This window comes from Salvelinus fontinalis, chromosome 21 (assembly GCF_029448725.1).
Source record: "Salvelinus fontinalis isolate EN_2023a chromosome 21, ASM2944872v1, whole genome shotgun sequence".
Taxonomy (NCBI): Eukaryota; Metazoa; Chordata; class Actinopteri; order Salmoniformes; family Salmonidae; genus Salvelinus; species Salvelinus fontinalis.
In genome coordinates this window covers 32,940,651-32,958,560 of record NC_074685.1, presented here as the reverse complement: position 1 = coordinate 32,958,560, position 17,910 = coordinate 32,940,651, and the positions used below count along the sequence as shown (strand labels likewise).

The 17,910-nt window shown below is 42.0% G+C and overlaps 2 protein-coding genes across 5 annotated transcripts in view; one reads left to right on the top strand and one right to left on the bottom strand.

Annotated features, from left to right (window-relative positions):
- Positions 1-4,358, top strand: part of LOC129818702 (5-hydroxytryptamine receptor 4-like) — a 50,423-nt gene extending 46,065 nt beyond the window's left edge. Inside the window, exon 5 of the mRNA XM_055874855.1 lies at positions 3,178-4,358. Coding sequence (XP_055730830.1) covers positions 3,178-3,235 — 58 coding nt within the window. The 3' untranslated portion in view covers positions 3,236-4,358. The remainder of the gene's footprint in view (positions 1-3,177) is intronic.
- Positions 4,359-4,445: 87 nt separating this feature from the next.
- LOC129818701 (protein regulator of cytokinesis 1-like) lies at positions 4,446-17,393 on the bottom strand. Of its 4 annotated transcripts, none has more exons than XM_055874851.1 (14): positions 17,209-17,393; positions 16,474-16,606; positions 16,254-16,376; positions 15,899-16,132; positions 15,555-15,725; positions 15,286-15,435; positions 14,817-14,967; positions 14,597-14,733; positions 12,474-12,569; positions 9,568-9,720; positions 9,011-9,112; positions 8,572-8,673; positions 7,281-7,385; positions 4,446-5,207 (listed from the first exon to the last, which is right to left on the bottom strand). In XM_055874851.1, the coding sequence occupies exons 1-14, from the start codon at positions 17,223-17,225 to the stop codon at positions 5,142-5,144; spliced, it is 1,740 nt and encodes a 579-aa protein (XP_055730826.1). In that variant the 5' UTR covers positions 17,226-17,393; the 3' UTR covers positions 4,446-5,141. The 4 variants fall into 4 exon arrangements, with proteins under 4 accessions (XP_055730826.1, XP_055730827.1, XP_055730828.1 ...); XM_055874852.1 differs by having other exon boundaries at positions 8,572-8,664; XM_055874853.1 differs by having other exon boundaries at positions 8,572-8,661.
- Positions 17,394-17,910: the final 517 nt, after the last annotated feature.

The window sequence follows — 17,910 nt, the reverse complement described above, 5'->3', positions numbered from 1 at the left end:
TTAATAGCATGTGTAGACACATTTCTGGAAATGTGGACACAATCAGAATGTAGACAAGATCAGGACAAAGGACCCATGTTAGCACCAGGTCTAAACAGGGCTTAAGTTACATTCAAAGACAAGGAAGTCAGTGAATTTAGCCACACACAATGTACACTGAGTATACCAAACATTAGGAACACCTTCCTAACATTGAGTTGCACACCCCCTTTTGCCAACAGAACAGCCTCAATTCGTCGGTGCATGGACTCTACAAGGTGTCGAAAGCTTTCCACAGGGATGCTAGCCCATGTTGACTCCAATGCTTCCCACAGTTGTGTCAAGTTGGCTGGATGTCCTTTGGGTTGTGGACCATTTCTTTATACACATGGGAAACGGTTGAGTGTTAAAAACCCAGCACCGTTGCAGTTCTTGACACTGGGTTTTTATCACTCAACAGTTTCCCATGTGTATAAAGAAATGGTCCACAACCCAAAGGACATCCAGCCAACTTAGACTTCAACTTGAATAGATTTTGGAAGATTTAGGTCAAATTGGACATGTACTGCATGGTATTTAGTTATGGTGCTTCTTTTGACATGTTTATGTTGAGTCCATGACCAAGTGTGGGTTTATTTTGGCACATGTTCTTTCAAAACTGTACATGCTGGAGGTTTCCCAGTTATCAAAAATGTGGACACCCCCCTTTCTTCTCGTTCTCAAGAGTTTGCACTACAATCAAAGATATCAGTCTGATCTACTGCTTAGTGTGGTAGGGTGACACCACCAATGTGTTTCAATCATATGAAATACAATTCAGGGGTTACGAGGGGGACCATAGAACCCATTTTGGTCAAACGTGAGAATGTCCATTATGGAGAGCGATTTTCGTTTTTTAAGCATAAACATCTCAAGATAAATCATAACTGTCTGTTGGTGAATGGAACCATACAAGTGTGCTGCTCTAGAAATGTATAATTGGCATTCAAATTGTTTCAATATAAGCCTTTAAGCAGACACTTTTATCCAAAGCGACCTACATGTGCAGGATCTTAATTTGATCACTCTGTTGCAGGATAACTTTCCTGCAATGGGAATTGTAAAACGTGTAGAGTATATGGGGTTTAAAAAGGCTTCTGAAGTTTGTAATTTCCACTTTGAAATTTCAGACTTGATTTCCCCTTACCGTTTTTTTATATCAACCCCGACAAAAAATGTCATTAATTATATTCCAAATGTTCTATTGCTGCAGGATTATTTTCCTGCTGTAGCAAACAGGCTGAAATTAAGATCCTACATATATATATATAATCAAGCATGCACACATTTTGTGTGTATAGGTGGCCCCATGAATCAAACCCACTATCCTGGCATGGCAAGAGCCATGCCCTACCAACTAAGCTACAGAGGACCACTCAGTTTTTAGTCAGTCTCACATAACTGTCTGATACCATGCATGCGGCTCTCAGGTTTGAGCTGGCTCCAGAGGGCATAACATAAATAATCTAGAAATAACATTGAACATGTCTTGTGTGTTCCTGTGTGGCTCAGTTGGTAGAGCATGGCGCTTGCAGTGCCAGGGTTTTGTTCGATTACCGCGGGGGACCAGTACAAAAAGGAACATCATGAAAACGTATGCACTCACTACTGTAAGTCTCTCTGAAACATAATTGCAGTGGACAAGTCCAATGACATAGGTACAGAATCATTCTGCTACTGTGTCTTATTGTGATTGCCTTCATTCCATTTAAGTGTATAGAGTATGCATTTTTATACTGACAAAATATACCACCACAGAGAAGGTACAGAATTATACAGGTATGTTGCTGTGTAAATTAAAAACATACTCTGGAACTTTGGCAACTAATAAGTACTGTTTTACCTCAATTAGCCACAAAATCCCTAGTTTGAAAGCCATTGTTTTTTTTTTGGAAGCTGTGTGGCGGCATTTTCCCCCCCACATGGGCTAGCCCCCTAGAAATTCAAGTTTCAGCCAATGAGCTTCAGCCCGTCGCCAGAGAGAGCGAGAGCAATGACGTAGTGCACAAATCTGCACATTCATGGCATAGCAATTTTCTGGGACCCATTTTGGTTCTTGAGTGCGACTTTCAGAACTACAACAAATGAGTAATTACAGTGGCATTATTACAGCTTTAATGGCAGATCAGCAGTGTAAATATGACCTAAAACAATCACAATATTGTTTATGGACAATTCATAAGCCATTTGTCATTCTTACAGCTTTAATGGCAGATCAGCAGTGTAAATATGACCTAAAACAATTACAATATTGTCTATGGAAATTCATAAGCAATTTGTCATTCTTGCTTGTAACATACATCGGTGTAGGAGTGATAACACGTTCCCAAGTTTGATGGATATCCATGTGACTGATGGATGTTCATGTGACAAACTTTGATTGGTGACATTTTCATGTTGTCAAGTTGATCCTGACAATGCCTGACATGACAATTACCTCCAATACTGTACAGGCTAAGCCAGGTGGCATCTGACATGGTTTGTCTGAGTATGATAAGTACTTACAGAGCTCTACTTGGACAGTAAAGGGTCTCCTGAGAGAACACCGCTGTTTGTTTTGTTCCCCCTCAGGTTTCTCATCGTGGGCTTTGGTGGTCTGATAATGAGGACAACTGAAATCTGGCCTCCTGAGACTGGCTTCAGTAGACTCCCTGGAACTCAGGCAGGGCAGCAGTAGAACCTAGCAGCACTAGACCTACTTATTTGTCACTTCTTATGAGCCTTATTGCTGCCTGAGGGGCTCAGTCATAACTCAGCTAACCCTACATGTGATTAATTAAACCACCTAAGACATGATCTATCCAATATTCCAAATGTGACGTGTTTTCTCACTGGCGAAGAGGGGTATTTTTGTTTAGTAATTAAGAATCCATGTCTTGAGGCATGAAATATGTGTCAATTATTCTATTGTTAGTGTACCTGGTTGCGTAACACTATCTAGTATCTGCCCTGCCTGCTAGAAGCCAACTACAGGGCACTTTTCTATACAAACAGAACAGTATTATAACTCACGAGAAACAGCACGTGCATACAAATTCCCTACACCTACATTAGTCGTGTTTTTTCAGATTCACCTTTCCATTGGATATCATAAGTATTTCACTTTGACCCTCCTCAGCTTATAAACGGTAACTAACAGCTTTCATTTCCTCCTCCTAGATTATCCTTCCTTCCCAACCGAAGCCACATTGAACAGCAGAAAGATTTTATCCAATGAGGTAGGATCTCAGGACTCCATGGGTGGACTATAGCCCAGAGAGATAATGGTGCTTGTTTCACACAAGTTGAACAAGTGAAATACAGTAGGTTTTAATGGGGACGTATGGTCACGACATTGAGATTCTGAGCTGAAGGACTTGAGAGGACTGCAGTCTGATTATTGAATTAGCAGATCAAGGTTTATGGAATTTGATGCAAGAAAAAGGACTGTCCAGTCAAGCACAACTCCCCCCCTCCCAAGTGAAGACTCAGACAATGAAGATACAGGAAGAGATCAAAAGCTAGTGTGCCTGTGGAATGACATTCCAAGAGTCCTTATGAAGTTAAAAGCTATTGTCCATGTAATCAGTTGGCCAAGCAGTTGTGGACTGGGGTCTCTCCCATTCCTGCTAGTGACCTGTGTGTTAAGGACAATTATGTTTAAATATGTCAATCAACTTCATTACATTATCTTTTGACAAATATTTCATGTATATATGTATAGGTATATATGTTTTGCATTGTTGGGGTGTACCAAATGTAACTATCATGTAATGTGCCAAGAATTTGGCAACTAAAAATGTGCTTCTGAATGTCTAAACAAATTCTTTCCCACTGGATCAGGGTATTATTCAAACTCATTGCGGTCTGTTTAATCTAGCCCTACATTTGTAATCATGCAGCCTAGACAACGTGATGGGCTTCAATGGAGACAGTTGAATAGCAAACAGCTTTAATTGTGTAATACTGTGTTGCCTTGAAAGCATTTAAACGTTCTTGACCATCATGCCATTGTTTGAGTGAGGCAAGTATACAGCCAAAATCCTCTTCTCCCTGTTCATAAATGACTAACTTGATTATCCATGACAATTACATGGTTTCTACAATCCCACTCGTCGGTCAACGGTAAAGGAGTATTTTGACTCAAGGTCAATGAAACAATCCAGGATTGATGGAGCAGAAGAGGAATATCATTCATTCTCTATAATCATTCACATTTACAGGGTCTGGATCAATCTCAGGACTTTGGCTCTAAATCAACATTCCCTATCATGAATAAAGCCAAACTCTCCCGTGCCATCATTTCATGTGTATTAAGCTATACTGTAGATAAAAGTTCAAAACACCGCCATGTAGCTCAGTTCATAGAGCATGGTGCTTGCAACACCAAGGTTGTGGAGTTCAAATCCCACGTGGGACCAGTATGAAAATGCATGCACTAGTGTAAGTAAAAGACAGGTGACATATTTATTAATAGGTATACAAGAAACAGTAAAACTCACATGTTGACATAAGGACAAAGACAAAACACATTGCCAAGACAGTGTGCGTGCAGAAGAAACAAATAAGAAGTAGCTTTACAAGAAAGCAATATATATATATATAAAAAAAAAGAGTAGCATGTAGATCTGCTGGAAGGTCTGTATCAAAACAGGATGCTTCCTCTGGTGTTACCTGGTCATTCATTAAAAAGTAAAGTAAAACATTTAAAATTAATATTAAAGTACTGCATGTCTAACATCTAAGGGGCTCTACCTTTAAAAAAAAGTATCAAACTCGTGCAATACCTTCCCCGGACAGCAGAATATTAATCACTGGTAAACATGGCTTTATGACAGTTTCATCCACACCTTTACTATTACAATACGTTGCAAGTTCTGCTAAGAGTCCCTTTTGACTAATCCACTTCCATGCAGGTTGTATAAAATAAGTATTACTATACATAAAGGCAGAATTTGTTAGATTTCGAACAGCAACACCAATTAGCTCAAATTAGTTGCGACAAGACATCAAAGACTTGTCCGTTGAAGCTTGCGTTACCTGAAATGCTCACTGACCATTACAAAACACTGGCCGTATAGCCAGGTGAAGAGTGCCAAGTGGACAGAACACAACCTCTGAGGAGTGAACTGTGCACGCACCTCTTAAAACGTGGGGTCCTTTGCTGTGGAATTGAAAACTGCGTCACTTGTCTTTTTGGACAGCGCACTCTGGAGGGAATGAAAGACATATTTCAGTAACTGATATCATAACCTCCCCCCCAAAAAAGCACTGTTGGAGAAGAAAGTGAGGAAAAACTTAGGTCAACATTTAACTTACAGTGGATTCGGAAAGTATTCAGACCCCTTGACTTTTTCCACATTTCGTTACGTTACAGCCTTATTCTAAAATCTATTTTAAAAAAGTTCCAACGCATCAATCTACACACAATACCCCATAATGACAAAGAAAACAGGTTTCAATATTTTTGCAATTCTACAACAAAAATACAGAAATATCACATTTATAGAAGTATTCAGACTCATTAGTCAGTACTTTGTTGAAGCACCTTTGGCAGCAATTACAGCCTTGAGTCTTCTTGGGTATGACGCTACAAGCTTGGCACACCTGTATTTGGGCAGTTTCTCCCATTCTTCTCTGTCAGGTTGGATGGGGAGTGTCGCTGCACAGCTATTTTCAGGTCTCTCCAGAGATGGTTGATTGGGTTCAAGTCCGGGCTCTGGCTGGACCACTCAAGGACATTCAGAGACTCTACATTTAGCAGACGCTCTGATCCATAGCGACTTACAAGAGCAATTAGGATTGAGTGCCTTGCTCAAGGGCACGTCGACAAATTTCACCTAGTCAGCTCAGGGATTTGAACCAGCAACTTCTCGATTTCTGGCCCAGCCTAGACTTTGAGACTTGCCCCGAAGCCACTCCTGCGTAGTCTTGGCTGTGTGCTTACGGCCGTTGTCCTGTTGGAAGGTGAACCTTCTCCCCAGTCTGAGGTCCTGAGCGCTCTGGAGCAGGTTTTTAACAAGGATCTCTGTACTTTGCTCCGTAAATTTTTCCCTTGAGCCTGACTTGTCTCCCAGTCACTGCCGCTGAAAAACATGCCCACAGCATGATGCTCCCACCACCATGCTTCACCGTAGGGATGGTGCCAGGTTTCCTCCAGAATTGAAGCTTGGCATTCAGGCCAAAGAGTTCAATCTTGGTTTCATCAGACCAGAGAATTTTGTTTCTCATGGACAGAGTCTTTAGGTTGCTTTTGGCAAACTTCAAGTGGGCAGTGATGTGCCTTTTACTGAGGAGCGTCATCCATCTGGCCACTCTACCATAAATGCATGATTGGTGGAGTGCTGCAGAAATGGTTGTTCTTCTGGAAGGTTCTCCCATCTCCATAAAGGACCTATGGAGCTCTGTCAGAGTGACCAACGGGTTCTTGGTCACCTCCCTAATCAAGGCCCTCCTCCCCTGATTTCTCAGTTTGGACAGGCTGCCAGCTATGGGAGGAGTCTTGGTGGTTCCAAACTTCTTCCATTTAAGAATGATGGTGGCCACTGTGTTCTTGGGGACCGTCAATGTTGCAGAAATGTTTTGGTACCCTTCCCCAGATCTGCACTTCAACACAATCCGGTCTCGGAGCTTTACAGACAATTCCTTTAATCTCATGGCTTGGTTTTTGCTCTGACATGCACTGCCAACTGTGGGACCTTATACAGACCGGTGTGTTTTTCCAAATCAATTGCATTTACCACAGGTGGACAATTTTAGAATAAGGCTGTAACGTATCAAAATGTGGGAAAAAAGTAAAGGGATCTGAATACTTCCTGAATGCACTGTAAATTCATTATTGAAGTACACAGTGACTTAAGGATGGTCTTACAGTGAAGTCCGAGTATAGTTTAAAAGGCTGGTCTAACAATTTATAAATTGCAGGAAATTTGCTTTAAAACTAATATTTTCTCTCCACCCCATGACAAAATGTGTAGAATTGCAGGAAATGTGATTTATAAAAGAGCAAAATGTATCTGCAGACAAGAGGGTTGTAGAGTTTAGTTTAAAAGGTTAGTCTTACAGTGAAGTCAGAGTATAGTTTAAAAGGCGCAACTAACAATATTTGATGATCTATGAGAATGTATGAATTGCTTTTGTTTTATAAAGTGCCATGTTTATTGAATATATTTAATTGGTTCACTATAGAGCTGAGAGAAAAATCCTATCCAAATATTTGTAAAAAAATAAATAATTAACAGCTGGTCTTGGAATCAGAGTATAGTTTAAAAGTCTGGTCTCACAGTGAAGTCAGAGTAGCTGATGTCAACAGATTGTTTCCTCTCTGTACTGTTGCACTCAAGCAGGGGCGTTCTCTGACTGCTGCTGCTCTCCAGGGGCCTCATTTTCTGCACAGCCAATGAGTGGACACAAACAAACACGGCACATCAGAGTCAACAAACTGAACATGCAGCACACACCTATCGAATCCACCTGAAGTATTATACACTGCTCAAAAAAAGAAAGGGAACACTAAAATAACACATCCTAGATCTGAATGAATGAAATATTCTTATTAAATACTTTTTTCTTTACATAGTTGAATGTGCTGACAACAAAATCACACAAGAATGATCAATGGAAATCAAATTAATCAACCCATGGAGGTCTGGATTTGGCGCCACACTCAAAATTAAAGTGTAAAACCACACTACAGGCTGATCCAACTTGGATGTAATGTCCTTAAAACAAGTCAAAATGAGGCTCAGTAGTGTGTGTGGCCTCCACGTGCCTGTATGAGCTCCCTACAACGCCTGGGCATGCTTCTGATGAGGTGGCGGATGGTCTCCTGACCAACTCCTGGACAGTCTGTGGTGCAATGTGGCGTTGGTGGATGGAGCGAGACATGATGTCCCAGATGTGCTCAATTGGATTCAGGTCTGGGGAACGGGCGGGCCAGTCCTATCCTGGATGAGCTGCACTACCCGAGCCACTTGTGTGGGTTGTAGACTCCATCTCATGCTACCACTAGAGTGAAAGCACCGCCAGCATTCAAAAGTGACCAAAACATCAGCCAGGAAGCATAGGAACTGGTCTGTGGTCACCACCCGCAGAACCACTCCTTTATTGGGGGTGTCTTGCTAATTGCCTATAATTTCCACCTGTTGTCTATTCCATTTGCACAACAGCATGTGAAATTTATTGTCAATCAGTGTTGCTTTTTAAGTGGACAGTTTGATTTCACAGAAGTGTGATTGACTTGGAGTTACATTGTGTTGTTTAAGTGTTCACTTTATTTATTTGGGCAGTGTATTTCTACATCTCTTGAATAGAATTAATAACTTGGAAAGAGATTAGATTCTAAAGACAATTTTTGATTTCGCTGTCAATACTGTGTCTTTCACAAGCTAGGTAGACTGGAAAGTGGCTTACTGCTCGAATAGGCAAAACTCTATAACAGCAATCACCTAGTGGTTGTCTTAATAGTCATCGCGCTATATAAATGGAAGATGTTCACTATCCAAGTTGGATATAAGTGTGCATGCATAAGAACCAACGATGGTCCACAGTTTGGAGTGAATGCTGGGTGTGTACCTGCATCTGAACCTGGAAGAGAGGAGGCTTGCTGCTGGGCACACGTATGAAGGTGCTGGATGACCGCACCCTGGTAAGCTGGCTAGGAATCTTCTGAAAGGGCTATGTGGGTCAAGGTCATGTAAGACTAGTGACACATTTCTTAAATGTTCCACCTATGTAAGGTACTTAAATGAGAGATTCTTACATTACGCAATTATATCAAAATAAGTGTTACCACAATAATAAAGTGTCGAGTTGGTTTCGGAGGCCAGTGAACTAGTCTCATAAGGACCACTGTAAGTGCTAGTTACTGTACCTTCTACAGCTACATATCTGGATATTATTTTTTGACAAAATCGCAATATTATGTTTGCGCTAGTCAGCTGTCCCTGTACCAAAACTACAGTATTTTTCCTTCGTAGCTTGTCCGGACCCTGGCAATTCCCAGCCCTAGTACCTTTCTGATCTTGTTGGGGGTGGGGCCGTTTATCCCTCCATGGGCCCTCTTAGTGGGAGTTTTGAATGGAGTCGTCATTTCCCCCTTCTTTGATGTCTGTAACTTCAACACAGAGACAAACAAAGCCTCAGTCACAGACCAGTCAGTAAACAATCAGTTCCCCAGAATGGTCATATCCCCATTTCTCAGCATTGCCATTCGGCAGTTACACATGTTGACCACAAAACTCTGTAGAAGTCTATTTTAATCTAAGTTCAACACAGCAAGTTTTAGAATTGTCCTTTTGCACATGGGAACAGAGATATGGCTTTACGATAGTTTGTGATGAAAAACAGTCACCTTGTAAGAGAGATTTACACAGGTATCAAAACATTATGCCAGAGTAAGTCTAGACGAAACACAGCCCTTCATTTAAGTGTTTTTAAAATCCCCTATGGGAAAAATGCATGGTGGAAAAACAATTGGAACCAATTCCCTGTTTGACTGCTAGGGTTTATGGGGATTATGACTCATACTGTGGTAATCTATGGGTGAGAATTAGGAGGGGCTGGACTTACGGCGGCACGTTCACTTTTCTCCTTGTCCCTCTGCTGCTTGTACTCCTCCCATTGGCTGGAGATGTAGGTCATGACTCTCCGGCCCTGAACCAGGAAGGCAGAACCCTGGTCCTTCTCCCAGGCTTCAACCCCCTTCTTCAGCTCTTCCTCCAACTGGTCACATCACATAACAGGGAGAAACAACGTCACGTTTTCTTTGTAAAAAGCCTTTACACATACCTCTGACTGGCATTTACAGTGCATTTGGAAAGTATTCAGACCCCTTGACCGTTTCCTTATTTTATTTACGCTACAGCTGTATTCTAAAATGGATTAAATAGTTTTTCCCACTCATAAAATCTACACACAATACCCCATAATTAGGGATGCACGATATATCGGTGAACATATCGGAATCGGACAATATTAGCTAAAAATGCCACCATCGGTATCGGCTGATGAGCAAAACCAATGTCCAAGCTGACGTGCATACCTATATAACGTAGGTAAATGCCGTAATCACGCCACGTAAAATCTGGCGCTACACGTGCAACACAGCATTCAACCTAGCCCACAATGTCTGAGGTGTGGCTCGAGCAGTCATTTGAAAGAGTAAGAAAATTTTAGCGAGACAACTCAAAAGGCAAAATCCAAGATTATGGAATTCATTGCCCTTGATAATCAACCGTTTTCTGTCGTGAGTGATATTGGCTTTCGCCAACTGGTCGAGCACCGGTACACACTACCAAGTGCTCTATTTTTCAGATGTTGCCCTATCGGAGTTACACAGTAATAGTGTCACTGCAATTAGCGTCAAGACATACATACTATGGAACGCCGTTTGGGTCTTTGCGTGTCAAAAAAGATACAGTAGCACTGTCAAAGCTGTACAAAAGTCTGCAAACCAGCAAACACCGGCCACCAACGATGTGTTTACAACGCCAATGTGGAGAGGTTGGAGTCTGTTTGATTGAGTGTGTGGATAGGTGTCTTTATACAGGTAACGAGTTCAAACAGGTGCAGTTAATACAGGTAATGAGTGGAGAACAGGAGGGCTTCTTAAAGGAAAACTAACAGGTCTGTGAGAGCCAGAATTCTTACTGGTTGGTAGGTGATCAAATACGTATGTCATGCAATAAAATGCAAATTAATTACTTAAAAATCATACAATGTGATTTTCTGGACTTTTGTTTTAGATTCTGTCTCTCACAGTTGAAGTGTACCTATGATAAAAGTTACAGACCTCTACATGCTTTGTAAGTAGGATCACCTGCAAAATCGGCAGTGTATCAAATACTTGTTCTCCCCACTGTATGTACAATTGTGCGCAGCCCTATGGGACTCCCAATCACGGCCGGATGTGATACAGCCTGGATTCAAAACAGGGACTGTAGTGACGCCTCCTGCAATGAGATGCCGTGCCTTAGACCGCTGCGTCCATGCGTGTGTCTTAACTACTTAACTGTGCTAGAATGCTTAAAAGGCCGCAAAAATTTTAAAATATCGATATCGTGTTTTTTAGCAAGGAAAAAAATCAGATATCGCTATCGGCCAAAAATGTCATATCGTTGCATCACCACCCATAATGACAAAACATTATTTGCAAATGTCTTAAATACAAAACTGAAATTGCACATTTACATAAGTATACAGACCCTTTAATCAGTACTTTGTTGAAGCACCTTTGGCAGCGATTACAGCCTAGAGTCTTCTTGGATATGACACTACAAGCTTGGCACACCTGTATTTGGGGAGTTTCTCCCATTCTTCTCTGCAGATCCTCTCAGGCTCTGTCACGTTGGATGGGTAGCGTGGCTGCATAGTTTTTTTCCCCAGGTCTCTCCAGAGATGTTTGATCAGGTTCAAGTCTGGGCTCTGGCTGGGCCACTCAAGGACATTCAGAGACTTGTTCCGAAGCCACTCGCTCATTGCCTTGGCTGTGTGCTTAGGGTCATTGTCCTGTTGGAAGGTAAACCTTCACCCCAGACTGAGGTCCTGAGTGCTCTGGAGCAGGTTTTCATCAAGGATCTCTCCGTACTTTGCTCCGTTCATCTTTTCCTTGATCCTGACTAGTCTCCCAGTCCCTGCCGCTGAAAAACATCCCCACAGCATGATGCTGCCACCACCATGCTTCACCATAGGGATGGTGCCAGGCTTCCTCCAGACGGGACGCTTGGCATACTGGCCAAAAAGTTCAATCTTGGTTTCATCAGACCAGAGAATCTGGTTTCTCATGGTCTGAGAGTCCTTTAGGTGCCTTTTGGCAAACTCCAAGCGGGCTGTCATATGCTTTTTACTGAGGAGTGGCATCCGTCTGGCCACTGTACCATAAAGGCCTGATTAGTGGGGTGCTGCAGAGATAGTTGTCCTTCTGGAAGATTTTCCCACCACCACAGAGGAACTCAGGAGATGTGTCAGCGTGAGAATCGGGTTCTTGGTCTCCCAGACCAAGGCCCTTCTCCACCGATTGCTCAGTTTGGCCGGGCGGCCAGCTCTAGGAAGAGTCTTGGTGGTTCCAAACTTCTTCCATTTAAGAATGATGGAATTTCTAAATGCACTGTATACGTCATTGGCCAGACTACAACTTCAAGGACACCACCATATAAGCAGCATATGAGAATGACCTTGAACCGATCTTTGCATGCTCCAGTGAGCGGTTGTGAATAGAAGCTGTGGTGATTTAACGCTGGACTGCAAAGTGCCTTAATTTAGCAGGAGTTTGTTTGATTACCATCAACCATGTCTGTCACTTTTCATAAACATATTTTATATGTAAAAATGTAAAGACTATAATTTCTACAACTTACAGATTTTAAGCAGGTAATTGTCAGAGATTAATGAAAGGTATATAACTTTCCTTCAGACTGTGAAGCCAACCGCCATACAGATTTATAGATGAACATGACTTAAATCAAAAGAAGTCTTACCTTTGGCAGCATCTTTTGAACTTTGACCTTCTCTTTGGCCTCTTTAAGAAGGGCTCCTCCTCTGTTGGAGAAACGGTTTGGATCATTGGCCTTTTTCTGCAAAGAGAAGTTTCAGTAATAGATTATACATTTTCTTGTCAAATTATATAGAATAACAAAATTAGCAACACACTGAACATGTATCAGAAAATGAGCAGATTGTTGTCTAGTATCTACGGTGGAGTTTTTGTTGTTGATGCAGCAAATCTAAAACAGATCAGGTTTAGTCAATTAGTTGATAGGCTATTGGTTGACCATCAACCAGTCAACTACATGGGGTCAGCCCTAATATAATCTGTCTAGGATTTGCTGGAAACAAAAATAAAATATCCAGTGTAGTCGGGAAAGCATTCAGACCCCCCTTTCTACAGCTTCTTACGTTATAGCCTTAATCTAAAATGTATTAAATAATTTCTCTTCTAATCCATTGCGGTAGTATCACCAGTAGTACATTTACCATTCTAATCTACAATATTTGTTTAATTTCTGTTAATGCAATCAATATATTATTACTGTCTTTTACCTTTCTCATTGTCGGAGTGGACACGTTGTTTAAGGACCATACAATCTGGGCTACGCTTATGAGGAACAAGTTTTGGTTTAGTTCATACCACTAACGAATTGTCAATTTATTAATTGTCTTTTGTTTGTAGCTCTCCTATCAACATTAACTGAGCACGGACACCGGATTATGCAGAGAAATAGGCCTAGGCTACCTGGCCTGCGTGCAAATGTAGGCCTATAAAACGTGCCCATTTGGGGATCTGATAGTATTTCTGATTGTCTTAACTCACCACCACTGTGGAACTTGTTATTGGTTGTTGGTTTGGCAATGCCACTGTCAGCCAGAGAAATATGCCGAGAAGGATTCTCACCACAGCAAGCAAGGTACTTGGAGTCAAAAAGACAGGCCTGGATGAGATCTTTAAGGTCAGGGCCCTCCGCAAGGCTCACAAAATCATTTTAGACCCAAGCCACCCCCTGCACCCGGACTTTGAACTACTCCTCTGGGCGCAGGTATAGGGAACCCCTCAGCAGGAAAAACAGAACCAGACAATCATTTGTGCCAGGTGATATCCCTCCTAAATAGCTCGGGCTAATGTTCCTATAGACTCTGTAAGGCCAGCAGGCTAGTCTTTAAAAAACATTTTTTTTATTGGTATGTACCGGTAACTGTTATGAAAGTTGTATTGTCAATTTTGTTTAGTATTTAAACGCCACTTTAAAACATGTAAATGACACTGCAAAAACATTTCCCCATGGGGACAATAAAGTCAGTAAGAACTTCTAAGTCATTTTTTCTTCAACTCAAACAGCAAGTAAACAAAGTTTGTTTTTACATCCATTGAGAAAGACAATAGCTCCTTAACTTAGCCTATTTGAACATTTTCCCAGCTCTTTCAATAACCACTTGTGCTGTGATCCGGTGGAAACGTTGTAAAATAGGCCTACCTGATTACTTCTCATCCCTTGCGCAAATTGTCTACAACTGTGCGTCCACAGCCGTGTCTGTCTGGAGCTAATTGGTGTGGGAAACTGAGGGTCCAGAATATTTTATTCAATATTGCAAGTTTGCTAGCGCGAGCTTCAGGCCGGACCAAGTGGATACAAAGTTCCTTGCAGACAAACCATGCATAGCCAATGTTATTTATAGGATATTTATTTTTAGTCAAGATATTTTCTATCTGCACGCTTCTACATTTTATTTGTTAGCTTTATGTAGGCTATTTTATGTCTACAGGCCATTACCAGCAACCTCAGGAGCTTAACTGCAGAAAGCCAGCAGCAAGGGGAGGAGGGTAGGCTATCGCTATCTCTGGCTCCCTCGAGTCATTTGTGTCTTAATTATTTAATCACTGTGCTTAAAACATAAGACAAGCTCATTAGCCTACATATAGGCTAGTTGATTTCTATATAGGGAAAAATACACATTTTTAAATTTAAACCCATCGATTGGTCAAAAGAAGCCAAGATCTTTTGTTGTTGCGGACAGTCCTAGATGACATGCACCAAGTAGTGCACAATTTTACAAAACGTTGCAATTTCATTCACAAACATAGCTTGACCGCAAATACCAGCAATACCTCAAAGTCCTGGAAGAGGGCCCAGTACTTCTCCCATCTCTGCAGGGCCTCCAGTAAGGGCTTTACCTGGCCGTAATAATTCTTCACCTTCAATAGCGCAGCATCATGCAGCGCCAACAACTCCTCTGTGAAGTTATCTAGGGGAAAACGGATTGGTTCGATCAGTATGTATGTGTATTTTGTCTGTGAGAGTGAGATTTCATAGTGTTGTTCTACTCACTGTCACAGAAGTGGGCATTGAAGGTTTCCCTCTGCTCAGGACCCAGGTTGCACTTGTCCCAGAAGGTCACTAGTTCCTGTCTGACCTTTTCAATCACATCCTCCAGCCTGGTCTTCTGCAGGTCTGTCAGACGGTCCACCTCCCCCTGCCACTGGACCGGACAACATGTTCAGGTTCAGTATGAAGAAAAAGGAAAACAACGCTCAGAAACAGTGATTCGAGGAGGTACTATAAGAAACACATGTTTTCCCTCAGTGGTCCCCAATGAACATTACCCGGGTAAGGACTGTCTCAAACACTGTGGGGTACTAGCACCATCTCTGTTCTGTTCCCTTGTTAGCTAAGTCCGGGGCAACATTGTAGTCATAGTGTAAGGTTTACTGTTTTTAACAGTGGTGTGTAGTATGCATGTGAAGCGTTGTCCAACACAGTGGTGAAGGAGAGGTATGAAGGAGGAGAGAGTTCCAACCTGTGCGATTTGGTCAGAGAGGGTACCCTGCACACTCTCTTGGAACACATTGCAGTCTTGCTCCAGCGCATCCAGACGATTCCACAGGCACATGGATTGTTCTTTCAGCTCAGCTAGAGTATTTGTCAGGGATTCCTTCTTGACCTCCATCTACACAAAAGGATACAAATACTATTGGCCCAGACCTAGAGGTCACACCAGATACAATAAAATACTACAATATAATATTTAAGTAATCATTAGTAGCGCGGCTAGATTATTTTCAGCACCTGGGAGAGCAGCAGTTTGAGGGCTTTGATATTTTCATGAGTGAGCAGGAATATATCCTCGTCGTGGCCCACAGACTCTTTCTCCAGGCTAGTCTCTGGTTCATGACCCATCTCCTCCATCAGCTTCCTGATGTCCTCACGCAGACCTGAGAACACCTTTGCACGACTCTTCTACAGGATGGAGTGACAAGAGTTTAGATTCCCCCCCAAAAATACCAGTAATGAGCAGTTATGACAAATGTACAGTTTGAATAATAATGTTGCTTTTTAAAGACAATAGGAAGTTCAACATGACATTCATACTAAACCCAAATCTTCAACATGGCCTGCAGCCATTACAGTACCTTTTCCTCGCTGAGGGTCTGGATGTGCTCCCGGAGCTCCTGTAGCTGCGTGCGAGATGGCATGCTGCCAGTGGGGATGTAATAGGGGGTGACGCACAGCTCCACACACAGTTCCTTATCCTCCTGCTGCAGTCCGTGTAGCTCCTTCAAACGCTCCCCCTTCTCCTTGGTCAGAACCTCCAAACGCAGACGCAGGTTCTTCTCAATCTGGAGGACTGTCAGGCCCTCCTCCATCTGACAGGTGGACAAGTTGGAGACCAGGAGGTTAGTACAAAGGAAGGGAAGGAGTCAAGGAAAGGAAGCAGCGAACAATGTTGTTGAGGTTGATTATAAAAAGCCTTACAGTACCACTTACTTTGTTTGGATCCATTGACATTTCCAGGCACAAGGTATCCAGCTGTTTTTGAAAAGTGATGATATTGGCCCGGATGCGGTGCTTCAAGGCTTCCTCCTCCGTGATCATGTCATTCAAAAGGCCCTTAGGAAAATAGTGTCATAGAGTTGGTTAATTAACTACTTGACGAGGATTCAGTAACATGCAGTTCATCTGAATATACTGTTTTCTAAAGCCTCACCTCAATGTGTTTCTTCACTGTCTCCATTCGCTCCACCCTCTGCTCCTCCATAATGCCTATGCTGTCCCAGATGCCCACCAGCCTGGCCATGGCATGGTTTATACCCGTCACTAGCGAGAAAGCCAGGGCTTCACTGCAGAGATGAGTGACAAGACAATCACATTTGGTAACTTATGCTGGCTAGGTAGCCAGCAAACATTTAACTAGTTATTTTGAACACTTTGTTCACTGCCAGACTAGTTATGGTCCAAGCGCATGCGTTGGATCTGCACTACAACGGATGGACCACACATAACTAGTTTGGCGGTTCAGGCAGAGAAAGGTTCGTCAGCAAACATTACTCTAGCAATATCTTTACTTTGGCGAGTAGCAGAAGTATGTAAAAGCCTGTCAATATTAAGGTGGAAATCCATCTAGGGGCGAATGTAAAAATAACACCCTGGACCAGCGCTAACACACAGTTGGCTATGATACCCTTAGTATCAAAGATTAGCGTTAGTCCTCTGTTAGCTAACTACCAACGGTTTGAACATTTCCCCTATCTCGGCAATGCTGCAATGTCATTAGCTATTTCTATTGCGGAAGCAACTTCTAATTGTAATCAATTAAACATTGATGCAGCTAACTTTAACTAGCTAAATTAACTGGTACGACCAAAGATTTTGTATAACTGTGGTGCTAACTGTCTGTACTAACGTTAGCATACTTTAGCAAGCCAAGTCAACTTGAACTTACCTCCTCCGACTTGACATAGTTTCCCCCGACAACAATAAAGGAAAAATAGGTAGCTGTTGAAGAATATCAATTATTTATACAAAAAGACGTAGATGGCTGGCTAGTTTCATTTGTCACTACAGCGGTGCGAAAGCAGTAGCCTTTCAGATGCTTGTGCAAAAAAATTCAAAAATTATGTCCTTGTTCAAGAAGCGCTGTAATAGGCTATTCACTCACCAATGGCACTCCCATTTTCTCACTTTGGTCAGGAGGCTCTCTGCCGCCATCAAGTGGACAGTAGGCTACATTGCATTTTCACTTCAGTACTATAGAAAGTAAGTCAAAATACTTTTATAAAATTACGCCACACGCCATATCAATGTTATTTGTTGGTAGAGGTTGCTGATTAGATGGATACACATTAGTCTATGCATTTAATCATGTTGAATAAAGAGTCAGGAAAGCTCACATTGTAATCAATGTCTGTAGTGCTCTGGAGTGATTTTTGAACCTGCAATATGAAAAGTCAGCATAATTCATGCCAATGATCAAAGTAAACGATTATTTCTGTCAAACTGACACAGCAAATTGTGAAATGACTAAACGGTAGTAAGCCTGTAATGGCTGAGCACTGAGGAATTGTTCCAATGCTGCATTCTGTTATGTTGCCAGTTAATCATTGACACCCGCTGTCAAGTGAATTGGCAACTGAAAAGGACTAAC

Excerpts from the sequence above, each read along its gene's own strand:
- LOC129818701 (XM_055874851.1), bottom strand. Across the intron at positions 16,133-16,253 it reads TGTCAATGGATCCAAACAAA|ATGGAGGAGGGCCTGACAGT; the intron begins GTAAGTGGTACT and ends TCCACCTGTCAG. Across the intron at positions 9,721-12,473 it reads TTCAAAAGATGCTGCCAAAG|TTGGAGGAAGAGCTGAAGAA; the intron begins GTAAGACTTCTT and ends TGATGTGACCAG.